This window comes from Rhinoderma darwinii, chromosome 7 (assembly GCF_050947455.1).
Source record: "Rhinoderma darwinii isolate aRhiDar2 chromosome 7, aRhiDar2.hap1, whole genome shotgun sequence".
NCBI lineage: Eukaryota > Metazoa > Chordata > Amphibia > Anura > Rhinodermatidae > Rhinoderma > Rhinoderma darwinii.
The window spans coordinates 21748513-21774659 of NC_134693.1; the positions used below are offsets into that span (position 1 = coordinate 21748513).

General features: G+C 42.6%; 1 protein-coding gene across 2 annotated transcripts in view; it reads right to left on the bottom strand.

The window, feature by feature from the left end:
• COL24A1 (collagen type XXIV alpha 1 chain) overlaps positions 1-26147 on the bottom strand; it is a 227094-nt gene that overhangs the window by 34970 nt on the left and 165977 nt on the right. For both annotated transcript variants that reach the window (XM_075832949.1, XM_075832950.1), the window contains exons 32-41: positions 23702-23755; positions 22666-22719; positions 21465-21518; positions 20619-20672; positions 13780-13833; positions 13334-13441; positions 10125-10178; positions 8660-8767; positions 8243-8296; positions 529-582 (exon numbers count right to left, since the gene is read on the bottom strand). In XM_075832949.1, the coding sequence (XP_075689064.1) occupies positions 529-582; positions 8243-8296; positions 8660-8767; positions 10125-10178; positions 13334-13441; positions 13780-13833; positions 20619-20672; positions 21465-21518; positions 22666-22719; positions 23702-23755 (648 nt within the window). The remainder of the gene's footprint in view (positions 1-528; positions 583-8242; positions 8297-8659; positions 8768-10124; positions 10179-13333; positions 13442-13779; positions 13834-20618; positions 20673-21464; positions 21519-22665; positions 22720-23701; positions 23756-26147) is intronic.

Genomic DNA, 26147 nt, shown 5'->3' on the forward strand with positions numbered 1-26147 from the left:
GATTTAGGGCTCATGCACACGACCGTTTTTTTATTCAGTGTCCTATCTGTTTTTTGCAGATAGTACACTGAACCATTCACTTCTATGGGGCCATACACACATCCGTTTTTTCATGCGGATTCTTTTGTCCGTTCCGCAAATTATAGAACAGATCCTATTCTTGTCCATATTTGCGGTCCGTCTCAGCCATTCTATTGTATGGGCCCACCAAAAAAATCAGACAGCACATGGAAGAGACGAGGATCCATGTTTTGCAGTCCGCAAAACGGCAATGGTCCTATGTATGAGCCCTGATACAACGGACTACAATGGATCAGGCCCCTAATTACCAACATTACAAGGACTGGTTTTCTCCACTTTAGGACCATAACAGAAATCCCACTGCTATAAACATTCAAATTCTGGTGTCCATAACGCAAACAGCCCAGAGCCCAAGGTTTTAGGATGGATCATTTGTGATGTTTGCTATTACTTGTGTTACCAGGGCCCAAAGATTCCATTGCCTCTGAATTAATATAACTGTGTTACCTTTTCTCCTTTAGGTCCTGATGGTCCTGGGGCTCCTGTTGGGCCGTGATGACCCTAAACAAAAATATATATAAGCAATTTGTAATATTACAGTTAAGTATCTCTGCTATGTAAGACCAGAAAAGAAACCGTTATCGTATATCATTCTTATTGTAATTTTCAGACCAACTCAGAAAATTGATAACTGTACAACAATTCGGGTAATCCATGTAAAGGCCTAAATAATAGCTACACCTAAAGCCTATGACATTTATTTGGGCCTAGGCCTAATGAACCCATTACTAATCATTAATAATACGAAATTAATAAAACAGTAAATACAAAGAAGATGCCTAGTACCAGTAAGTATACGGTAAAGCCCAAAGAAAACTATCATCCAACTGTAATATTTCAAGCGCATTTTAGTTGTGAAAAAAATAAATATGTTTTCCATTGCTGTGGTTTTATATAGTGCAATATCTGAAATTAAGATTTTATAAAAATCCATATTTTGCTTGCGGAAAGCAGATGAAGGAAGTCTAAACAGTAACTTTCGTTAGGAAAAGACAGCGATTTTTTTCAATAGGACATCTGAAAATAACAAAATGTGTTCTATGATTTATCAAGGCTTCCACCAGCATATACAAATGACAAAGCTGAATGGTCCAAATCAAAAAGAACAACGCGAGTAAATCTAATAATAAGAAAAGCAAAGATTTCACGCCGTGCTAGTTGGGTGCTACGTATGTATTCACTAAGCTGCCAATGTATTCACTCAGATGTAGCTACAGCTCTAAGGCGAAGTTCACATCTCGTCTTTACCCTACGTCTGACGTGCACATTTTGACATGAAAAAACTGTGTCAAACGTGTACCACAGCGTGCACATTGATTTCTATGGTCCGGACGGAAGCCCTAAGGGTATGTTCACACGGCCTATTTTCAGACGTAATTCGGGCATTTACGCCTCGAATGACGCCTGAAAAGACGGCTCCAATACGCCTACAAACATCTGCCCATTGCTTGCAATGGGTTTTACGATGTTCTGTTCAGACGGGGTGTAATTTTACGCATCGCTGTCAAAAGACGGCGCGTAAAAAGGACGCCCGCGTCAAAGAAGTGCATGTCACTTCTTTGGACGTTTTTGGAGCCGTTTTTCATTGACTCCATTGAAAAACAGCTCTAATTACGTCTGTAATGCACGCCGCGAAAAACGCGAGTACTTGCAAAAACGTCTGAAATTCAGGAGCTGTTTTTGCCTGAAAACATCTCCGTAATTTCAGACGTAATTTGTTAAGACATGTGAACATACTCTAATAGTACAGCTTGTGTATACATTCTTTCCATGTCCTGAGAAGCGTAGTCTACTACACTTTTAAGTATTTTTCCAAAACGTATACCACACATATACATTTTTATATGTATTGAAGTCAATGGTGACGTATGGACGACATATGCATTTTTAAACCCTACGTTTGCATACGTAAAAGGTATACGTTTTTGTCACCCTATATGGGAAGTCTTGAATTTACAAAGTTTGATTTAGCTCAAGAACAAAAAAAATTTATACGTTTTTAGAAGTGAGAACGGACACAATTGTATAAATACGTATACGATATATATATCAAAAAAACGTAAGCGTATGTTACAAATGCATATGCTTTTGTAACTTTAAAACCATATACGTCGTCCTATACCACAAACGTGTGCACAAAACGACATGTGAACTTAGCCTAAGAAGCAACCTATTATTTAGCTAGACATCATACTAACTATATATCAGTGCATTCTCTGCATTTTGTATATCTGAGAGCGGTATTTCCTTTTCTTAACCCCTTAAGGACGCAGCCTAGTTTGGGCCTTAAGGCTCATAGCCCATTTTTCAAATCTGACATATTTCACTTTATGTGGTAATAACGTCGGAATGCTTAAACCTACCCAAGCGATTCTGAGATTGTTTTCTCGTGACACATTGGGCTTCATGTTCGTGGTAAAATTTGGTCGATATATTTAGTGTTTATTGGTGAAAAATTGCAAAATTTAGAGAAAATTTAGAAAAAATTGCATTTTTCAGAATTTAAATGCATCTGCTTGTAAAACAGACGGTTATACCACCCACAATAGTCACTAGTTCACATTTCCCATATGTCTACTTTGGATTGGCATCGTTTTTTGAACATTCTTTTATTTTTCTTGGACGTTACAAGGCTTAGAACATAAACAGCAATTTCTCATATTTTTAAGATAATGTCAAATGCCTTTTATTTAAGGTACCTGTTCAGTTCTGAAGTGGATTTGAGGGGCCTATGTATTAGAAACCCTGATAAAACACCCCATTTTAAAAACTAGACCCCTCAAAGTATTCAAAACAGCATTTGGAAAGTTTTTTAACCCTTCAGGCATTTCACAGGAATTAAAGCAAAGTGGAGGTGAACTTTGCAAATTTCATTTTTCTTGCGGAATTTCAATTTTATTCATTTTTTTTTCTGTAACAGAGAAGGTTTTACCAGAGAAACACTACTAAATATGTATTGTCCAGATTCTGCAGTTTTTAGAAATGTCCCACATGTGGCCCTACTGCGCTCGTGGACTAAAACACAAGCCCTAGAAGCAAAGAAGCACCTAGTGCATTTTGAGTCCTCTTTTTTATTAGAATATATTTTAGGCAGCATGCCAGGTTTGAAGAGGTGTTGAGGTGTCAAAACAGTAGGAATCCCCCAATAGTGACCCCATTTTGGAAACTACACCCCTCAAGGAATTCATTTATGGTTGTTGTTACCATTTTGACTGCACAGTTTTTTCACAGCACGTATTTGAATTGGGCTGTGAAATGAAAAAAATGACATTTTTTCCAATAAAATGTCATTTGTGATCAAAATTTCTTATTTTCACAGGGAACAAAATACCCCATTTGGTTGCCCAATTTGTCCTTAGTGTGGCAATACCCCATATGTGGTGATAAACTGCCGTTTGGGCCCATGGGAGGGCTCAGAAGGAAAGGAGCGCTATATGTTTGTTGGAGTCCAGATTTTGCTGGATTGGTTTTCGGGTGCTATGTCGCATTAGCAGAGCCTCAGGGGTATCAAAGCAATGGAAACCCACCAAAAGTGACCCCATTTTGGAAACTACACCCCTCAAGGAATTAATTCATGGTTGTTGTTAGCATTTTGAGCACAAAGTTTTTTCACAGCACCTATTTCAATTGAGCTGTGACATTAAAAAAATGAAATTTTTTCCAATAAGATGTAATTTTTTATCAAAATTTCTTATTTTCACAGGGAACAAAATGCTCAATTTTGTTGCCCAATTTCTCATGAGTGCAGCAATACCCCATTTGTGGCAATAAACTGCCGTTTGGGCCCATGGGAGGCCTCAGAAGGGAAGGAGCGCTGTGTGTTCTTTGGAGTCCAGATTTTGCTGGATTGGTTTTCGGCTGCCATGTCGCATTTGCAGAGCCCCAGAAGTATCAAAGCAATGGAAACCCACCAGAAGTGACCCCATTTTGGAAACTACACCCCTCAAGGAATTCATTTATGGGTAATGTGACACTTTAGACCCCATAGTTTCTTCACAGAACTTATTTGAATTGGGCTGGGAATTAAAAAAATATATATTTTTTCCAATAATATGTCATTTTAGCTCAAAAATTCTTATTTTCACAAGAAATAAAATACTCCATTTTGTTGCCCAATTTGTCCTGAGTGCGGCAATACCCCATTTGTGGTGATAAACTGCCGTTTGGGCCCATGGGAGGGCTCAGAAGGAAAGGAGCGCTGTGTGTTCTTTGGAGTCCAGATTTTGCTGGATTGGTTTTCGGGTGCCATGTCGCATTTGCAGAGCCCCAGAGCTATCAAAGCAATAGAAACCAATCACAAATGACCCCATTTTGGAAACTACACCCCTCAAGGAATTCATTTATGGGTGTTGTGACTATTTTGACCCCATAGTTTTTTCACAGAACTAATTTGAATTGGGCTGGGAATGAAAACAAAATTATTTTTTTCAAATAATATGTAGTTTTGGCTGAAAATTTCTTATTTTCACAAGAAACAAAATACCCCATTCTGTTGCGCAATTTGTTCTGAGGGCCGCAATACCCCATTTGTTGTGATAAACTGCCGTTTGGGCCCATGGGAGGGCTCAGAAGGAAAGGACCACCATTTGGCCTACTGGGGATTTTCTAGTGCGAAGTCATGTATGCAGAAGCACCTGAGGTACCAGTACAGTTGAAACCCGCAAGAAGTGACCCCGTTTTAAAAACTACACCCTTAAGGCATTCATCTAGAGGTGCAGTGAGCATTTTGACCGGAGACCTACACCCCATAAACTGTAATGTGGGTTCTCCCGGGTATGGCAATACCCTACATGTGGCTGTTATCAGCTGCCTGGACACACAGCAGGGCCCAGAGGGGAAAGACGAGGGGGGATAAGCTGTGCGGAGTGCATCAGGGTAAGTAAAATTGGGGTAAATTATAAACCAAGGGATGTATGATAAATTTTAAAACACTCTTTCATACAGAGCTCTGGTTATTCGGGACACGTGTCACATTAATATATTGTGTCCTCCCTTATCGCCCTCTTATAGCAGACTTTGCACCTCTTTTGAATTTTTCCCTTCTTGCCAGTTTGGGGAACTTCCCCTGGAAAGTGTTGCCGCCCTGGTACGATGCGTGTGGCCCCGCTTCCAGAAGTACTGGGTGCCCCCCCTTCTTGGTCCCTAAAGATTAGGTTCTTGATAATCACCTCTTGAAATTCCAGGAAAGTTCCCGTCTGGCCTGCACATCGACGTAGCACGTACGCATTGTACAAAGCCATCTGTATGATGTGCACGGCCAGCTTCTTATACCACACCGCATGGCGCTGTAGGGCTTCAGGCCTTGATCTTACAAGTCCATCCCTCCCATGTACCTATTGTAGTCCAGGATGCAGTCTGGTTTGGGGGTGGCCTTTCCTTCATATATCCTAAACTTGTAGGTATACCCTGATGCACTCTCGCAGCCTATACATCTTCACGCCATACCTTGCCCTCTTACCCGGCAGGTACTCGCGGAATTGAACCCTCCCTTTAAAATGTACCAGGGACTCATCAATAGAAATACACTTCTCGGGGGTGTATGCTTGGGAAAACCGGGCACTGAAACGGTCTAATAGGGGTCTCCATTTATACAAACGGTCAAAACTGGGGTCATCTCGGGGTGGGCACGGCTCATTATCAGTATAATGTAGGAAGCGAAGTATTGCCTAATTTATTTATTTTTTTAGGTTCCAGTTCAGTTCTGAAGTTGCTTTGAGGGGCCCATATATTAGAAACCCCTATGAAATACCCCATTTTAGAAACTAGACCCCTCAAAGTATTCACAACAGCATTTAGAAAGTTTATGAACCCTTTAGGTGTTTCACAGAAATTTAGAGTAAAGTAGAGGTGAAATTTACATTTTTTTTTTTGTCAGAAAATCCTCTTTATACCATTTTTTTTAAAACACAAAAGGATTTATCAGTGAAACACAAATTAATACTTAATGCCCAGATTCTGCAGTTTTTAGAAATATCCCACATGTGGCCCTCGGGCGGTAATGGACTGAAGCACTGGCCTCCGAAGCAAAGGAGCACCCAGTGGATTTTGAGGCCTCTTTTTTATTAGGCACCATGTCCGGTTTGAAGAGGTCTTGTGGTGCCAAAACATTGGGAACCCCCCAAAAGTGACCCCAATTTGGAAACTAGACCCCTTGAGGAATCCATTGTAGTTTTCTTGGGGTGCATGCGGCTTTTTGATCAGTTTTTATTCTATTTTTAGGTGGCGCGGTGACTAAAAAACAGCAATTCTACTATTGTTTTTTTATTCTTTTTTTTTTACAGCGTTCACCATGCGCTATAAATGACATATTCACTTTATTCTGCGGGGCGATATGATTACGTCGATACCAGATGTTTATAGTTTTTTTTAATGTCTTATGGCGTTTGCACAATAAAATACGTTTTGTAAACAATCATTCACTTTTTGTTTAAGAGCCAGAACGTTTTTATTTTTCAATCAATAAAGCCGTGCGAGGACCTATTTTTTGCGTAACGAACTGTAGTTTCGATCAGGACCATTTTTAGGTACATGCGACTTTTTGATCTCTTTTTATTCCATTTTTTGGGAGGTGAAGTGACCAAAGAATTGTGATTGTGGTTCGGTTTATTATTATTTTATTTTACGGCGTTCACCGCGCGGGATAAATAACGAAATAATTTTGTAGTTCAGGCCGTTACGGACGCGGCGATACCAATTATGTATAGTTTATTTGTTTGTTTATATATTTTTATTAATAATAAATGACTGATAAGGGAAAAAGGGGGACTTTTACTTTTATTACTTTTAAATCTTTTATTTTCTTATTTTTACACTACTATTTTTAACTTTTTTTTTACTTTATTACTTTGTCCCACTAGGGGACATGAGGGCAGGAGGCCCTGATCGCTATTCTAATACACTGCACTACATGCGTAGTGCAGTGTATTAGAACTGTCAGCTACTCACTGACAGCAAGCATAGTGGGTCCTGACGTTGTCAGGACCCACTAGGCTTCCGTCTATGGCATAGCCGGACGCCATTGTTTGGTGTCCGGTTGCCATAGTCACCATCGCCGGCCGCTATCGCGTAGCAGGCCGGCGATGGCAGCTACGCGATGGCAGCTTAACCCCTAAAAAGCCGCGATCTCTATAGAACGCGGCTTTTAAGGGGTTAATCAGCAGGGACACAGCGATCGGTCCCCGCTGTAGGAGCTGTGACAGCTGCTGAACAAGACAGCAGCGTCACAGCTCCTGTATGTGTCTGGAGGACGGCAGAAACGGCCGTTACTCCCGTGACGTACTATTACGTCATGGAGCGCGAACGATACAGCTGCCATGACGTAATAGTACGTCAAGGAGCGGGAAGGGGTTAATGCAAGTTTGGGAGACCTTTCTGGTACCAATCTGCTTAGAAAGCTCAAACCATCGCAGTGTCCACTAAATTAAATGGGTGTCTTTTGTTTTAAATGGACACCATCAGTCCCGTAGAACCTAGTTTTTTAACAGGGGTACACCACACAGATCCAGGGGGTACGTGCGGTGCTCCCAGGTGATGTATCTATCACAGACTTCTACCTTCCACTTCCACTGTACTAGGCTAACTCTGTGATGGGGTCAATGTTGGAGGGCACTGTTTAAGGTTAACTCTGTTAAAAAGTTGGCTCTGTTATGGGGGCAATGTTGATAATGGGGGCACTGTTTTAGGTTTACTCTGTCATGGGGCACTGTTGAAAGTTGGCTCTGTTATGGGGGCAATGTTGATAATGGGGGCACTGTTTTAGGTTTACTCTGTTATGGGGCACTGTTGAACATTGCCTCTGTTATGTGGGCACTTCAAACATAAATTAAGCCAACAACATCAGTGCAATGCCATGTCATAGAAATTAAATAATCACAGCCCTGGGGGGGAATTTCTCCAACTAGGGGGTACTTGGGTGTTGAGAAGCACTGCTCTAGAACAAAGAGCCATCTCTGATTTAGCTCTTACCTGAATAAAGCTGTGCAAGAATTATCTTAATGTTATATATACAATTCGTATGTTTTGTCATTAATGCAATTTTTGGGTACTTAAAATGTTGTGGTTATTAAAAAAACAATCAAAAACACACAAAATAATAAATAATGATTATTTTTTATTATTAATAAAATAAAGAGTTAGAAAGAAATATTGTTGATCTTCATACCCCATATCCTGGAATCCCAGGCTCTCCTTCTGGTCCCATGGCTCCTAAATGTCCCTGTGTAAACACAAGCAAATAACATTTACACATGGCGCAATGCTTCCTGCTTTGTTACGTTCTTGATAATTGGGCATCCGATCATCAAAGGCTTTTTTTATTTATCCCACTTAAAGTAAATAGGACATCTTCCTGCATGTGGTGAGATAGGAACCACTCAAATATTTATGCCCCTTGGAATTATTTGGAAGAATGTCTTCAGTGGCTTTAATGATAATTACCGTCCTTTGATCTAATCACAGAGTTTATATCATTGATACAAACAAACACAGACGGTTCTATGTTACTTAGTTCTATATTGCTCTGATAGATCACATTACATTAAGATGGCGATTGATTTCTCCCACATTCGAAAATACCCACCAGTGGTCCTCTTGTGCCCCGCGATCCTTTCGTTCCTAGTTCTCCAGACACTCCTCTGTCGCCTATACTTCCAGTCACCCCAACCGGCCCCATCTGACCTTTGTCTCCCTGTAGGGGACATTATTTTATCATCATCATTTCACTTTTAGTAAAGCGTTTACAACTGTTTCCAATATCACAAGATATGGTCATTTGGAAATACAATAAGACAGGAAATTAGAACATTTTGAATACATGCTTTTGCATGGTTTGACTCTCAAACACACTCACACTAGTGTAGGGAGAAATCACTAGTACCAGGAGGAAACCTACACAAACATGGGGAGAACATCCAAAAACTCCATGCATATGTTGCCCATGGTCAAGCTTGAATCCAGGATCTTAGCGCTGCAAGGCAATAGTGTTAACCACTGAGCCACCGTGCTCTATAATATATCTTCACTTCTATTGTTTTCTATTTTCACATAAAAACCAAGAAGACTGCTGCTGACAGATCTTATTATGGCTTGTGTGAATATCCAAGACTGCTGGATCACGAGCACATGAATACTTGGACCTTTATTAACACATAAACATACAAATAGTGTGAATACATGAAAACGTATGAGTAGCTAATACTTTTATTAGGTATTAAAAGTATTATTGAGCCAATCAAATCCTACATCCCATCCACAGGAATAAAAATAAGAGATCAGTCAACAGTAGCTTGTTGACTGTTTCCATATAAGAATGCACAGAGAGAAAAACAAACCGAAGTAAAAAGCAAAAAATAAAATAAGGAAAAGAGATAATAAAGGTAAATTACAAATTTACTATATACAGTGACTAAATAGCCAAAGTCAATCAAGTGGAGCTTCACAATAAACATTTAGAGTTTTTTTGCAGGCGGAAAAACTTGAAGTAGGTTTTGACCTGTCAACAGAACATTTGCCATGTTTTTCGCTGCTTTTTTCGCCCGTGGCCATTGAGCGCCACTGGCAAAGAAATGTTGTGAAAAACGCAATCTCTGCCTCCCATTGATGTCAATGGGAATTCAGAGACGGAAAACACCTGAAGAAAGGGAATGTCACCTCTTTTTACTGCATGTGTTTTTTCCTGTTCGCTGTTCCAGTGCCAAAAACAGCAACAAAGTACTCTGTGTGAACTAGCCCTTAAGATACAACATACTGAAAACAGTCTGTTTCAGATGGGTGACAGGGTGTGGAATTGTGATGATAGGGTGCTTTAGTACTGCATAACCTTTGGTGACTTTTTAAGTTTTTATGAAATGTATGTATTTTGACATAACAATGATTTTTGTCCTTTGCTTTTATAAAGTTTCACCATATAGCTTCTACAGCTAAACATTTTTAATAAAAACAAATTACAAAAGTTATTTTTATGTAAAAATACATGAATTTCATTTAACAAAAAAAAAAAAAGCACCAAAGGGGTCCTTTAAGGGTTTCACAGAGGGGTTTCTTACCTTTTTGCCAGGACGACCCCTTTGACCTGGAGTTCCTTGTTTGCCCTCTGGTCCCTGTTTGTTGATAAAGAAAACACTAGTGAGTACACGAATGTACAACTCGGTATGTTAAAGAGAACACTTAGGCTGGGTTCACACAACCTATTTTCAGACGTAATGGAGGCGTTTTACGCCTCGAATTACGTCTGAAAAAACGGCTCCAATACGTCGGCAAACATCTGCCCATTACTTTCAATGGGCTTTACGATGTACTGTACCGACGACTTGTCATTTTACGTGTCGCTGTCAAAAGACGGCGCGTAAAATTACAGCCTCGTCAAAAGAAGTGCAGGACACTTCTTGGGACGTAATTGGAGCCGTTTTTCATTGACTCCAATGAAGAACAGCTCCAAATTACGTCCGTAAAAGACGCCCTGCAAAACGCGAGTACATGCAATTACGTCTGAAATTCAGGAGCTGTTTTCTCCTGAAAACAGCTCCGTAATTTCAGACGTAATTGCAGTTATCGTGTGCACATACCCTTATAGTTTTATATATTCAGGTATAAGAAGGCTTGACCTATAAAAATAAAGCTGCAAATATTTCCTACAGTTAATTGATAAATGGTTCACGATAAGAACAAAATTTGAGGCTCAAACGCACTGGCCAATGATCGGGCAAAGCAGCGTTCTCCATCATTGCCCTGTGTAAACAGGTCAACGATCAGCCGTTGAACGGGGAAAAGCTCGTTCAGTGGCTGATGGCATCTTTTATGTAGCACAAAATATCATCGTTATTAGCGGCACATCTCCCTGTGTAGTAACGATCGTTCATCCCCCATACTAAAAATGATTGCGCCGTTTAAAGGGAGAAACGAGCACCGATTGACAAGCTGTATTGTCGATCGGCGCTCGTCTTAAAAGTGGTAAACATGGGCAATATCTGCCCATGTAAAATCACCATAAGGCTACATGCACACGTTGTGTATTTTGCTACGGAAAACATGCAGCAAAACCGTAGGAAGCTGCAAGAAATTCACAGGAAAAAAATTTGTTTTTTGATGCGTCTTTCGCCGCGGGATTTAGGTTTTTATGCGTAAATCGCGGCATTTACATCCTGAGTGTTTTGGCGCGATTTTCGCAAGCAGAAAAACAAGATAAATTGACATGCTGCAGATTTTAAAATCCACACCGAAGGTCAATTTACGTGCAGTAAAATACTGCAGCATGCACATGAGATTTCCTGGAATCTTATGGTCTATGCTGGTACTATATTTATGCTGCGGTTTTGCCACGCGCAAATACGTGGCGCTAAACCGCAAGTAATACGCATCCTGTGCATTGACCCTTAGGGTGTTAGTCTGCTACTGGGATTTTAAAATGGAAGATTACCTTTGGTCAATCTGGACAAATATAATTGAACATACATAGTATCTTCCTGTTATAGTTTTTTGTAGGAATCACTCCTTTACAATCAGGACTGGAACGATCCAAAAACAAGCTCAGGTTACCTGTCTTTGCCCTGCAAACCCATCAGCAGAATAAAAACTGATGTGTATAGTAGTATGTATTCCGTCTATGAACCAATAGCCCCTGGTCAAAATAAAACAGCCTGAATTCTGCTGATGGCCTGGCAGGGAAGTCATAGGGAGTTGCCTTCCCTGCTTTATTATCTACTAGCTGTTATACCCGGCGTTGCTCGGGAGGTTGATTTATGGTATGGATAGAGTAAAAGCTCACTATTTAAATACCTCTCAGTATGAATTTATTTGCTACCTCGCTATATGAATTTAATTGCTAGAGAGTGTAAATAATGTTATTGGAAGTATAAAAGAAATGAAATGAAGCAATATATTCATTACAGATTTATATAGTGTTGATTTAGGACTGCATGTTTCTATTCCAATGCTTTCTTGTAAACAATGTTTTTTGTCTTTTGATCCGGTGCCAAGATGTAGAGATTCTTTCCAGTGCCGACTCTGGAGCAAGCAAGATATACTGTAGTTTCCCATGGGAAAAACAGGGACTTTGAAGGTGTATTCGTGCCACTTAATCAAAAATCGCAAAAGGAGGCAAACTTTGTTCAATGTCCAATCAAAAATTGCTATTCCCTGATTTTAACCCAATGAAAAATTGGGCTTCAAACAAACTTTAGAAAATATATATACGTTTCCTTTATCACTTGAGTACTTGCAAAGGAAGAACATATCAGGTAAAAATGCTATTTATACAACTCCCTAATAAATTAGTGTAAATTCACCGAAGATTAACTTATACTTTAAAAACTTTGACCTGTTTATTAAGAAAGAAAAAAAAAATCGTTTTCAAAGGTGTACAGTCAGCGTGTTTTGTGTAACATTATAATTCGTTTTTCTTAAAAATTATTTTTACTTTTTGAGATACAGCTGCTTTGTATTCTGTATACAGAACAGCTGTATCGTGCACTATGACTTGAATCCGCCAAGTCTGGAGGACTGACAGGTTCAGTGTCAGCGAGTCACGCAGGAACTACCTGTAATCGATCACATCTGAGTTATGAACTTGGATATGATGAATAACAGGTGGATCCTGTGTGTCAGACAGACACGCAGGATTCAGTGCTGCACCGTATACAGAATATAAAGCAGCTGTCGCTCAAAAAGTTAAAATAATTTTTCATAAAAACTAATTATAAACTTGCCCAAAACACACGGATTGACCTTTTAATTAAAGTATAAATATATGGCTTTCAAAGGTTTACATAGCCTTTAAAGTGATTTTCCCCGTTGAACATCATGTAATTTTAGGTCCAAAATCCATCATGTATATCTTAATAGTGGTTAATAGTTCTGTTTTTCAGATATAGAGCTCCAAATCTCCTGCACAGACAGAGTTAAAACATAAAATCATGACTTCCTGTACCCACCACTAGAGGGAGCTTACAGCATATTGTTTTATTATTGTGTTCAATGTATAAACAGTATCCAGTAAGCTCCCCCTAGTGGTGTCTGCAGGCAGACAGAATTTTAGTAGGAATATGCAGGTCTGAATCAGAAATAGGGAGGCTTATAAAAATAAAGAAACATTTAGAAATTAAATATTACAGAATATTAGACCGATTTAGATGAACATCAGTATATTTTTTTCAAGGATAGATTTTCACTACAGATTCAATTTGTTCTGGTCAGCAGTTAGCACGTCACTGAAAACCAAAAAGTTTATAATGTTTGAATATAGAAATAGGAAACATACCGGTAAGCCCATTCTGCCAGGTCCTCCAACAGACCCTTGGATGCCTGGTATTCCTTCATCTCCCTTTTCTCCATTTTCTCCTTGAAGACCAGGATCACCAAGTTCCCCCTTCAAAAATCCATAAATATATAAAAACATGCAATAAGGAATACAAGAAATCGTGTAAAGAGATATAATATGAAACTAACATTACTTATGGTGGTTTTATGGGTTAAAAGCGGGTGATGGGAGTCACCCGATTGGTACCCCTTCAATTAGCCAGATCGAGAGAATAAGGCCAAGCGTGCTATTCTCTACTGAATGTATCAATTTTAGATTGGCGACACCATGCATGGTTATACAACAATTCTCCTATCAAGAACAGCAAATCATGGGGGTCTCACCATAGAGACCCCAGGCAGTCAGTTTTAATTTGGAGGACCCACCCTCTGAAAAGTGGTCGTTACCTTTGGGCCATCTTTTCCTTGAACACCTTCTTCCCCTGCAGGACCTGGTTCTCCCTATTTCGAACACATAAGGGAAAAAAAAGTTCAAAATTGACATAGCGGCATAAATGTTTTAATTGAATTGCATGAGAATTATTAAACCGCTAAAGCCAATATGAGATAGAGGAACATAAGTCACATGTACCCCACTGTGATATTATGTAAATCAGTTGTACTTAAACCGGACGAGACACGAGATTAGCCAGCGACCATATCCCTTCCACCAAGGAGTTAGCAATTGACTACAAGACTCCGCTGACAGCAATGAATCAATGTCTTGCTGCTTAGCTGCTCTGGTTTTAGTCTGAGTGGTTGGAGCTTATAGATATAGTCTACCAGAAATGACATCATGACATCCACTAAGAGTGACATCATTGTTGTGATGGCAGGAAGGAGGTGAAGGGAAAGTGAGCCCTAATCTACCCACCGCCCTGTCCCTGCCTACTTGCAACGACCCGCCCTAGGCGACGAGGTACAACTGGGCGGCGGTCCCTACGCTGTCTAAGTGCACAGGAAAACAAACAGGGAACACGCAAGGGAAGGGGCAGTAGCCACGGAACGCCACGAGGAAACGGAGCGGCGAACGAACAGTCAGGACCAGGACGAAGTGAGTAACCCGAGCGGGCACGGAGACAGAAGCAAGCCAGGGGCAAAGCAAAGCAAGCAAGTCAAGTCAAGGAGAACTGCAGCAAGGCAGAAGCACGGCAGAAGCAGGCTGGAGCAAGCAGCAGTGGGGCCAGGAATCCAAAAGAATAACAAGCAATGAGGAAGAGAAAACTGCAGGTATAAATGGACAGGGGGCGGAGCTAACTCTGACTGACCAGGCCGCGATAGGCTCTCCCACTCCTGAGCCTGCCACCCTGATTGGTGGGAGCCGGTGTCAGTCTAAGAGGTCTGGCCTCAGGTGTCGACTGATTAACCCTGGGAGTCTCCACAGACGTAGTGCCTGGCAGATCCTTTACAGTACTCCCCCTTTTATGAGGGGCCACCGGACCCTTACTAAGAGGACCCGGTTTAGTGGGGAAGAGAAGGTGGAACCTCCTGACCAATACCCCAGCGTGAACATCTCGAGCAGGTACCCAAGTCCTCTCCTCCGGCCCGTATCCTCTCCAATGGACCAGGTACTGGAGGGAGCCCTGGATCATCCTACTGTCCACAATCTTGGCCACCTCGAATTCCACCCCCTCAGGGGTGAGAACGGGAACAGGAGGTTTCCTAGAGGGGGACCAGGACGGGGAGCAGCGTTTAAGGAGGGAAGCATGAAAGACGTCGTGTATGCGGAAGGATGGGGGCAGCTCCAGACGGAAGGATACAGGGTTGAGGACTTCAATGACCTTATAAGGCCCAATAAATCGGGGAGCAAACTTCCTGGACGGGACCTTAAGGCGCAAGTTCCTGGACGACAACCAGACCAAATCCCCGACGACAAACCGGGGGTTAGCAGAACGTCTACTATCCGCCTGAATCTTTTGTGCGCTCTGGGACGCCTCTAGGTTCTTCTGAACCTGGGCCCAGACAGTGCACAGTTCCCGATGAACATCCTCTACCTCAGGATTATTGGAACAACCAGGGGAGACGGAGGAGAACCTTGGGTTAAACCCGAAATTACAGAAAAACGGGGAGACCCCTGACGAGTTACTGACCCGGTTATTCAGGGAAAATTCAGCAAGGGGAAGGAATGAGACCCAATCGAATTGACAGTCAGAGATGAAACACCTTAAATATTGTTCCAGGGATTGGTTGGTCCTTTCCGTTTGGCCATTAGTTTCGGGATGGAAGGCGGAGGAGAAGGACAGATCAATCTCCAACTTTTTACAAAAAGCTCTCCAAAATAAGGAAACAAATTGTACCCCTCTGTCCGAAACGATATTGACTGGGGCCCCATGGAGACGCAGGATGTGTTTCACAAACAAAGAAGCTAACGTCTTGGCGTTAGGTAGCTTCTTAAGGGGCACAAAGTGGCACATCTTGCTGAAGCGGTCGACTACCACCCACACCACCGACTTGCCCTGAGATGGAGGCAAATCGGTGATAAAATCCATGGAGATATGGGTCCAAGGTCTCTGGGGAATGGGCAAGGGACGTAGTAGGCCCGCAGGTCGGGACCTAGGGGTTTTGGACCTAGCGCAAACCTCACAAACGGCGACGTAAGCCCTAACATCTTTAGGCAACCCAGGCCACCAATAGTTTCTGGTAATGAGGTGTTTGGTGCCCAAGATGCCAGGATGACCAGATAGAGCGGAGTCATGGTTTTCCCTGAGTACCCTCAGCCGGTATTGCAGGGGAACAAACAGTTTGTCCCCAGGGACGTTCCCGGGAGCTGCACCCTGATCAGCCGCGATATCAGAAGCTAAATCAGAATCCGTGGCAGAGACGATTATACCAGGGGGTAAAATACAAGCGGGATCCTTCTCGGAAGGAGGATTGGCCATGAAACTACGTGACAGAGCATCAGCCTTAATATTCTTGGACCCAGCCCTATAGGTAACCAAGAAATTAAATCTGGTAAAGAATAGTGCCCACCGAGCTTGTCTAGGATTAAGCCTCCGGGCCGATTCTAGGAAAACCAGATTCTTGTGATCCGTAAGGACCGTTACCTGGTGTCTGGCCCCCTCCAGGAAGTGCCGCCACTCCTCAAAAGCCCATTTAATGGCTAGAAGTTCGCGGTTGCCAATATCATAGTTACTCTCCGTGGGCGAAAACTTCCTAGAGAAGTAAGCACAGGGGCGGAGATGGGTGAGGGAGCTGGTACCCTGGGACAAGACGGCCCCCACTCCCACCTCGGAAGCGTCAACCTCCACAATAAATGGCTCCTCTTGGTTGGGCTGAATCAGCACGGGGGCCGAGATAAAGCACTTCTTGAGAGTCTCAAAGGCCTGGACGGCCTCAGGGGGCCAATGGAGGACATCAGCACCCTTGCGGGTAAGGTCCGTAAGAGGCTTAGCGACGACCGAGAAGTTGGCAATAAATCTCCTGTAATAGTTGGCGAACCCTAAAAAACACTGTAACGCCTTAAGGGAGGCAGGTTGGACCCATTCCGCCACAGCTTGAACCTTGGCAGGGTCCATGCGGAATTCATGAGGAGTGAGGATTTGCCCTAAAAATGGTATCTCCTGTACCCCAAAGACACATTTTTCAGTCTTAGCAAACAGATTATTCTCCCGAAGGACCTGGAGCACCTTCCTGACATGCTCCACGTGAGAGGACCAGTCCTTGGAAAACACCAGTATGTCATCAAGGTACACAACAAGAAAATTACCCAGGTACTCTCTCAGGATTTCATTAATAAAATTCTGGAAGACAGCAGGGGCGTTACACAACCCAAAGGGCATGACCAGGTATTCGAAATGACCCTCGGGTGTGTTGAACGCAGTTTTCCACTCATCCCCCTCTTTGATGCGGATAAGGTTATATGCCCCCCGTAGATCGAACTTAGAAAACCATTGGGCTCCCTGAACCTGATTAAAAAGATCCGGAATCAAAGGAAGTGGGTACTGGTTCCTTACAGTGACCTTATTCAGGTTACGATAATCAATGCACGGCCTAAGACCACCATCCTTCTTCCCCACGAAGAAGAAGCCAGCACCTACAGGAGAAGTCGAGGGGCGAATGAAACCCTTGGCCAGGCATTCCTGGATATACACCCTCATGGCTTCACGTTCAGGACATGAAAGATTAAATATCCTACCTTTAGGAAGCTTGGCACCAGGCACCAAATCGATAGCGCAATCGTAATCTCTATGGGGGGGCAACACCTCGGAGGCCTCCTTAGAAAACACATCGGCGAAGTCCTGAACGAACTCAGGAAGCGTGTTTACCTCCTCCCGGGGAGAAATAGAGTTAACAGAAAGACATGACATAAGACATTCATTACCCCATTTGGTGAGATCCCCAGTATTCCAATCAAACGTGGGATTATGCAACTGCAACCAGGGAAGGCCTAAAACCAGATCAGACGATAATCCCTGCATTACCAGTACAGAGCACTGCTCCAAATGCATGGAGCCAACCAGGAGTTCAAAAACAGGAGTATGCTGAGTAAAATAACCATTAGCAAGGGGAGTAGAGTCGATTCCTACTACAGGGATAGGATAAGGTAAATCAATACAAGGCATCTTTAGAGACATAGCAAATTCCACAGACATGATATTAGCAGATGAGCCAGAATCCACGAAAGCACTGCCCGTGGCAGACCGGCCAGCAAACGAGACCTGAAAGGGAAGCAAAATTTTATTGCGTTTCACATTAACGGGAAATACCTGTGCGCCCAAGTGACCTCCCCGATGATCACTTAGGCGCGGAAGTTTTCCGGCTTCTTATTCTTGCGCCTGGGACAGGTGTTCAGTAGATGCTTGTCGTCCCCACAGTAGAAGCAGAGACCGTTCATTCTGCGAAACTCCCTACGTTGTCGAGGGGACATGGAGGCCCCGAGTTGCATAGGTACCTCCGAGTCCTCCGTGGAGGGGCGAGGAGGCGGGACCTCGGGGGGGATCGCAGAAAAGTCAGAGGGGAGCACACTGAAGCGTTCTAGCTGACGTTCCCTGAGACGTCGGTCAAGTCGTACTGCTAGGGCCATAACCTGGTCAAGAGAGTCAGACGAGGGGTAGCTAACCAGCAGATCCTTCAGGGCGTCAGATAATCCTAACCTAAACTGGCACCTTAGGGCCGGATCGTTCCACTGAGAAGCTACGCACCACTTCCTAAAATCAGAACAGTATTCCTCAACCGGTCTCCTACCCTGACGTAAGGTCACCAACTGACTCTCGGCTAAAGCAGTCCTGTCAGTCTCGTCGTAAATGAGTCCGAGGGCAGAGAAAAAACGATCAACAGAGGAAAGTTCAGGGGCGTCAGGAGCCAAGGAGAAGGCCCACTCTTGGGGCCCTTCCTGGAGTCGGGATATGATGATACCCACCCGCTGGTTCTCGGAACCTGAGGAGTGGGGCTTAAGGCGGAAATATAGTCTGCAACTCTCCCGGAAGGAGAGAAACGTCTTACGGTCCCCTGAAAACCGGTCAGGTAACTTGAGGTCGGGTTCTAGAGGTGAGGTGGTGCGCCCAACCCTTTGGGCCAGGGCCTGGACCTGTAGGGAGAGGCCCTGCATCTGCTGGGTCAGGGTCTCAAGGGGGTCCATGATAGCGACAGCGTAGGAGAAATGGTAGACTAGGTAAGGGCTTGTTATTCTGTGATGGCAGGAAGGAGGTGAAGGGAAAGTGAGCCCTAATCTACCCACCGCCCTGTCCCTGCCTACTTGCAACGACCCGCCCTAGGCGACGACGTACAACTGGGCGGCGGTCCCTACGCTGTCTAAGTGCACAGGAAAACAAACAGGGAACACGCAAGGGAAGGGGCAGTAGCCACGGAACGCCACGAGGAAACGGAGCGGCGAACGAACAGTCAGGACCAGGACGAAGTGAGTAACCCGAGCGGGCACGGAGACAGAAGCAAGCCAGGGGCAAAGCAAAGCAAGCAAGTCAAGTCAAGGAGAACTGCAGCAAGGCAGAAGCACGGCAGAAGCAGGCTGGAGCAAGCAGCAGTGGGGCCAGGAATCCAAAAGAATAACAAGCAATGAGGAAGAGAAAACTGCAGGTATAAATGGACAGGGGGCGGAGCTAACTCTGACTGACCAGGCCGCGATAGGCTCTCCCACTCCTGAGCCTGCCACCCTGATTGGTGGGAGCCGGTGTCAGTCTAAGAGGTCTGGCCTCAGGTGTCGACTGATTAACCCTGGGAGTCTCCACAGACGTAGTGCCTGGCAGATCCTTTACAATTGTATTTACTATTGCTGAGGCCTAGGGACCGGCAGGTGAGCTCAACTAAGATTGAGGGTGCCGGCCCAGATAACAGCCACTTCCTGAATGCGGAGTCTCCCTGCCTGGTGCTGGCTCCACAATACGGGCACTTGTCAGGAAGATTTCAATACTACGACAGCCATGCCTCCCCCTTACTTCACACGAGGCATAAGTGAGGCATATGAGGCATAAGTGAGCAGGGAACCGGTGGCGTGTCACTGTTGCCTGCCCTGTTGCGTTATCAAGGAGAATAGGATGCCAGGACCGGCACCCAGAAGATGGCTCATCGAGATACATGTATATGTTTGTATTTGTGTGTATCTATGTGTATGCATTTTTTTATGGTTGTGTGAATGTATATTTAAGTGTATGTGGATGTGTGCATATGTGTGTAGTAGTGTTTGTGTGAATATATATACTGTATATGCTAGTATTACTTTAATGGGGCATTTTTGGGGCAATATACGGCCCTGTTAATTGAATGTATGAGGGCATTAATTAAAAAGCATATGCAAGCATTAATTGGTGAGTCTGTCAGCACGAGGTAAACACTGTATGTGAGCATCAACTGATCACTGGTGATATTAACTGGGCGTAGTAGTGTAATTAACCAAGCGTTATAGGGGCGTATTGACTGTTTGGCGGTATTGATTATGCGCTGTATGGGGGCAGGGATTAAGTAACGTATCGGGTCATGCAACGGGTGACATTGTAGTAATGGCTGTATTGCAGTGTGATGTGATGTCAGTGGAGCAATTTTTTAAACGAAAATAAATTGCTGCGGTATTCTTTGCTCATCCCAAGCATACCACTGAACCTGCTGATATTTTAATCCCACCACTGCATAGAGCGCCACGGTCAGGTAAAGTAAACGGCTGATTGCTGTGACAGCCGCCTGCAAGACACGCCTATTCTGCTCCGTGTGGCCGAACACCAGAGAGAGCTACAGGTGTATTCCTGACTGTAGTTTACAGGCTCACCATGAAACGGCTCACACCAGTATGAACTTACCCTAATGCCCGGCTCTCCTGGTGCCCCTGTGTTACCGATATGTCCGTAGTCTCCCTGCAATCAACAAAGATGAATGTGGTGAGCAGGAGAGGAGACTTTTACACAGAATTATAAACTTTTTAGGGTATAAGAAATAACCAAATTAATTATTGATGACAAAATATGTTCCCTGTGCTGTCCTAAAAATAAATGACTCTTATTAACCCATTTACTTCTCAGCATTCTGTAGCTCCATGGCCAAAAGTATGTGGACACTTGACCATTGTTTTTCAGACAGCAAACAACCTTCCCTCAAACTATTGCCACAAGTTAGAAACAAAATACCATTGTATGCTTTAGCCTTGCCATTTTTTCTGCACTAAGACTAAAGGACCATTATTTATCCTCTATCAACGAAAAAGCTGGCGCTACGTAATCAGACAGACAACATTCTAATAGCATCTTCCAGACTCCATCATCCCTCAGACTCGCAATTAGAGACATGATAATTTCTTACTCGAGAGAAGGAGCACAATAGTGGCTTTACATTACTCCAGCTGACACTTGGCATTGTGCTTAACCATGGAAGCCTAATGCTGGAAGTATCCGCTATGTTGCTGACATTGCTTTTAAATACAGTCTTGAACTTGGCAAAGAGTTATGCAACAGAGAAGAAGTTGGTCAACAGTGAAACCTCCTAAAATGTAAAAATTGTCTTCGAGAGGGGTAGTCTTCTCAAAGAAGTTGGTCAGTAAAAATTGGATATGATGGAATTGAAAATCTGTCACAGAAAATATTTTCTATATGAATGGGTAATCTCATCAGAGAGGTTTCTCGGTAAGTAATGTCTGACATAGAATGTCCCACCTTCATGCCAGGATCTCCTTGAGGACCAACATCTCCTTCAGTTCCAGGTGGTCCCTGTTTAAGAAACATTTTATAGTGTGAAAACAGATTAATGCAGGAAACTCATACAGTTATGAGGGTGATATAATAAAAGGAATAAGTAATAATAAAAACTGCTTTCTTTAGACGTGCACAAAGAGATTTCTACACAAAGAGATTTTACAACATATTGTGAAATCTGCTTGAGCTGTGCTCTGCTTGGGGTATTGTCAAGATGTTGTACCCAGTGTGTAATCCAGGGTCATATAGAGAATGGGATGATGCTACGACAACATTTTCTTTTACATACAATAAAATGTACTTCCAAATAAAAAATAATAAGATATGAAGAAAGTATAAAATGTATTCATGAACAACTGAAATAAGGACATTTGGGCACTGCAAATATACTGCTGCAGTACCAGGCACAGCCAGAACCAGATGTATGGCACTATACCAGTGTAAACAATGAAGTGGCCGTGGCTCCTTCATACTGCTGTTTGGGAGAAGGGGACAAAGTGATTCCAGGGGTCAGATCCCCACAAATCAAATATTGATGGCCAATCTTCAAGGATAGGGCATCAATATTTTAGTCCTTGAAAACCTTTTTAGGCAAGAAGTCAGTTGGCACAAAGTCCCTTTGGTCTTGTGAACTTACAAAGGGCTCCCTTTTTGCTATCGGCACAGAAAGGGTAGCAAATAAAAAGGGGAAACCATCCTAAATCTTATACCAACTAAGTTCTAAAAAGTGATCAGTAGACATGGATTCAACCTTAAAATGTAACTAAACTTTTTAAAAAAATTTCACATGTCATAGTGACACATCAGAAGTTTTGATCGGTGGGGGGGCTGAGCACTGAGACACCCACCGATCGCTAAAACGAAGCCGCAGAAGAGCTCGGTTAAGTGCTGTGCTGCTTAGTTTCTGATTGGCTTTCCTCTGAGTGGTGTACGAGCTCAAAAGAAAGTCTATGAGTATGTACTCCGCTCGCTCGGCTTTCCGAGGAGAGCCGATCAGTAACATAGCGGCACAGCGCTCACCTGAGGGCTTCTGCTGCTGCATTTTAGCCCTCGGTGGGGATCTCAGTGTTCAAACCCCCACCGATCAAAACATCTAACGTCACTATGACATGTCAAAAGTTTTTTAAAAAGCTTAGTTACCCTTAAAAAAGACTGAACTTACCTCTTGGCCTGTTTCTCCAGCTGGACCTGTATCTCCTTGTGGTCCCCTTGGTCCCTAACATTTAAGACAAATGATACATTATATATTAGTAACCCATATATTAATATTTTAGGATCATCGTATATTTCGTTGCTAATAAAAAGTCTGAAGTGTGTCCGGCTTCATTTTATTCTAGGATCTAGGCAATGTTCCTTTAATAGAGGCTAGAATAAACACCGCGATTTACTGGAGCTCATATTTAGAGACAGGCATGTGGGGTCTGATGGTTTGAACCAGAGTACATTTGGTTTATAATTGAACAAATTATAAACATCTGGTATAATTCTGGCAAAATGAACTTCATTAGGTTATGTCAATCTGCTCTGAATTATTCTGCACAGTGTGTGAATTCCACATAAAGGGCTATTGTTCTTTAAATGATCATGAAACAAAATAACTATTACAAATCGCAAACTAATCAATCTGGTTTTCTGGGTCAGAGCTGTACACATATGTATGGGAAAGTCACTGAGATTTGATGGTGTAAGGATTTGATGGTATAAGGCTGTAATGATGCTTTGTTTTTTGCAGAGAGGCGCTGGTCAAAAGTCATTCATGAAAGGAGGAGCTCTTTACAGATGTGCTACAGCACGGTGAGTTGACCTTACAGATAGGTTGCAGTACCAACTATGACCACCAAGTGGCGAACTGGAAAATCTTAGTCAAAGTGTATGATGCTGTGACTGTAGTTTGTACACTATTCTGGGCAGGAAACATACGCCATACTTGTTCCATATTATTTTTATCTTGTAAATAAGGAAATGTAGTCGTAATAGAAAGGTTGAAGTGATGAATGTATGTTCAGAGTTGTAGTTAGGCTTTCCAGGCAAAGTTTGGCACAGCTGCTTTGTGACTCTGGGGCATGGGAATCTAAAAGGAGCGAGGATCTTGTGGGTTCTGCCTGTACTTGTGTGGGACCAATTACAATTGCGCGGATATGTTGGTGCTATATAATCAATGGGAAAATAAAATAATACAATATAGATAATAAACATACTGCTTCTCCAGGAGGACCCATGTCTCCCCCGCTTCCTGTTGGACCAGGTGTGCCCTTAAAAAAAAAAGAAAAGAAATAAATAATTAATCGCTGTCATATATCAGTAATGGTAGAGCAGTAGTCTCCAACCTGTGGCTCTCCAGGTGTTGGAAAATTACAACTCTCAACATGCCCTTACAGCCACAGCATAGTGGGAGTTGTAGTTTCCCAACAGCTGGAGAGCTTGTGGCTATTAGGGCATGCTGCTAGTTCTAGTTTCCAAACAGCTGGAGAGCCTGTGGCTATTAGAGCATGCTGGGCGTTGTAGTTTCCAAACAGCTAGAGAGCCTGTGGCTATTAGGGCATGCTGTGCATTGTAGTTTCCCAACAGCTGGAGGGCCTGTGGCTATTAGGGCATGCTGGTAGTTGTAGTTTCCCAACAGCTGGAGAGCCTGTGGCTATTAGGGCATGCTGGGCGTTGTAGTTTCCCAGCAGCTGGAGAGCCTGTGGCTATTAGGGCATGCTGGGAGCTGCCATTTCTCAACAGCTGGAGAGCCTGTGGCTACGATGCTGCATCTGTGGTGGTGAACTATGGACCAATATGTATTCCTTGAGTCATGGACAAGCTGACAACTACATATAAGAATCAGCACGGCTCTCACATCCTTCTGACATCACATCTCCTCACTAGCAGTGATTTGCTGACATGTTGTCATTTGATTATTATTCTAAAAGACCTGGGGGTCTGTCAAAACACTTCATAAAGAATAAGAAGCGTCCACACCTGTAATATGGTGAGCAAGCATTTGCCGTTTCTTACATGTAGAACAAACATAGTATGAAAATACTTTACTGGCTTATATGAAATAACCTTTAGTCATATTGATACATTACATTTGGTGCAATTTCAATGATAATCACATATTAATTTAGGAAAATTAAACCAACACAAACTATATTTGCCCTATTCAGTGGTGTAACCATCACAGAAGCAAGGAACACTACGACTATGGGGCCCATGGTGGGAGACAGACTGACAATAAATTTTGCTTGCCGTGACTGTCATAACGGCAACCTGCAGTCACCACAAGGGGGAGCACACTACAGAGAGATTTATACAGCTCCCATTGATTTTAATACTGGATGTATTAATTCATATGCAGTGAGCTCCCCCTAGTGGTGGCTGCATGCAGTCAGAATAGTAACATTTATCAAGCTAGACAGAGAGCGTTCCACTATACTGATATAACATAAATATAAGATTAATAAACACAGAAATTTGGACCTAAAAACTGGGTGGACAATGGTTGACATTTTTAATCTCCTTATCCCACCCCACCCCACACACTAAAGAAGGAGCAATCATAGGCTTGACAAAAAAAACTGTCCTAGTGAGTAGGCATTTTAATTGAATGCTTTGCCAAATTGCATCATAGCTATTTTTCCCTACATTAGATTAGTGTACAGAGCCTGGTGTAAAGAGGACACTGTACAGAATACAATCCCCAGACAGACATTGGTCTAGCAAGGAATTCTGCAAGATTTCAGCTCTGAAGCCTGAGGATTGTGAATAAAGCTCTGGGATTTAATACAGACTGTAACTCAGGATTAGTACAAGATATACGTAATGTAATATACATACAAAGATTAATTTAAACTGTGAAATAGTGTTCAAATATAAGTCCACTTCTCATATAGCCCATGTCCTTAAGAAGTCTTTCATTTACAAATTGTTACAAAATCTCGTCTGAATATACAAAGTTATATAAACTAAACAGCACTAAATCATGAGAGAAGGTACAGGGTGGGAGCTATTATGCATGAGGCACCAAGAATATACGTTTGTAGTAATATAATGCATTTATTAATAGAGACATATTGTTCAGTTCCCAAAATAGGGACATTTCAGTAGCAAAGAGGGACCAAGAGATTTAGTCAAAAGTATGGACCGTCCCTCAAAATATTTGTGTAGTATGATGTAATGATACAGGTCACAGTTTACTACAACAATGTATCTTAAAAATGTCTTCCTATGACAGACCAATTCCAAAACTGGATCCAATTATGTATAGTCAAAAGATGTAAAAACTTTTCGGCTGGGTTCACACATGGCGATCTGAATGTGCTTTTTGCCGTAAATCACGGCAATACCACGGCGTTCTGTGCAAGTTTTCAAAAATCATTACAAAGCAGAACGATTTTGTTGTGGTTGCAGCAAAAAATGCATTTGACCGCAATGAGTGAACCCAGCCTAAAGGGAAGCAGTGAATATATTCTGCCATAATACTTGACCGCACATTGAAATTATTACATTCATCTTTTCATTATCTCCAGCAAACAACATTTAGATTTGTGTCCTCTTGCAGAACATATATAAAGATGTTTATAAATCAAAACTCTTTTTGGCTACCCTTCTGCAATGCCAGTACGTATAATGACAGGAAGTTTTTAAAGGTATATTCTGGTT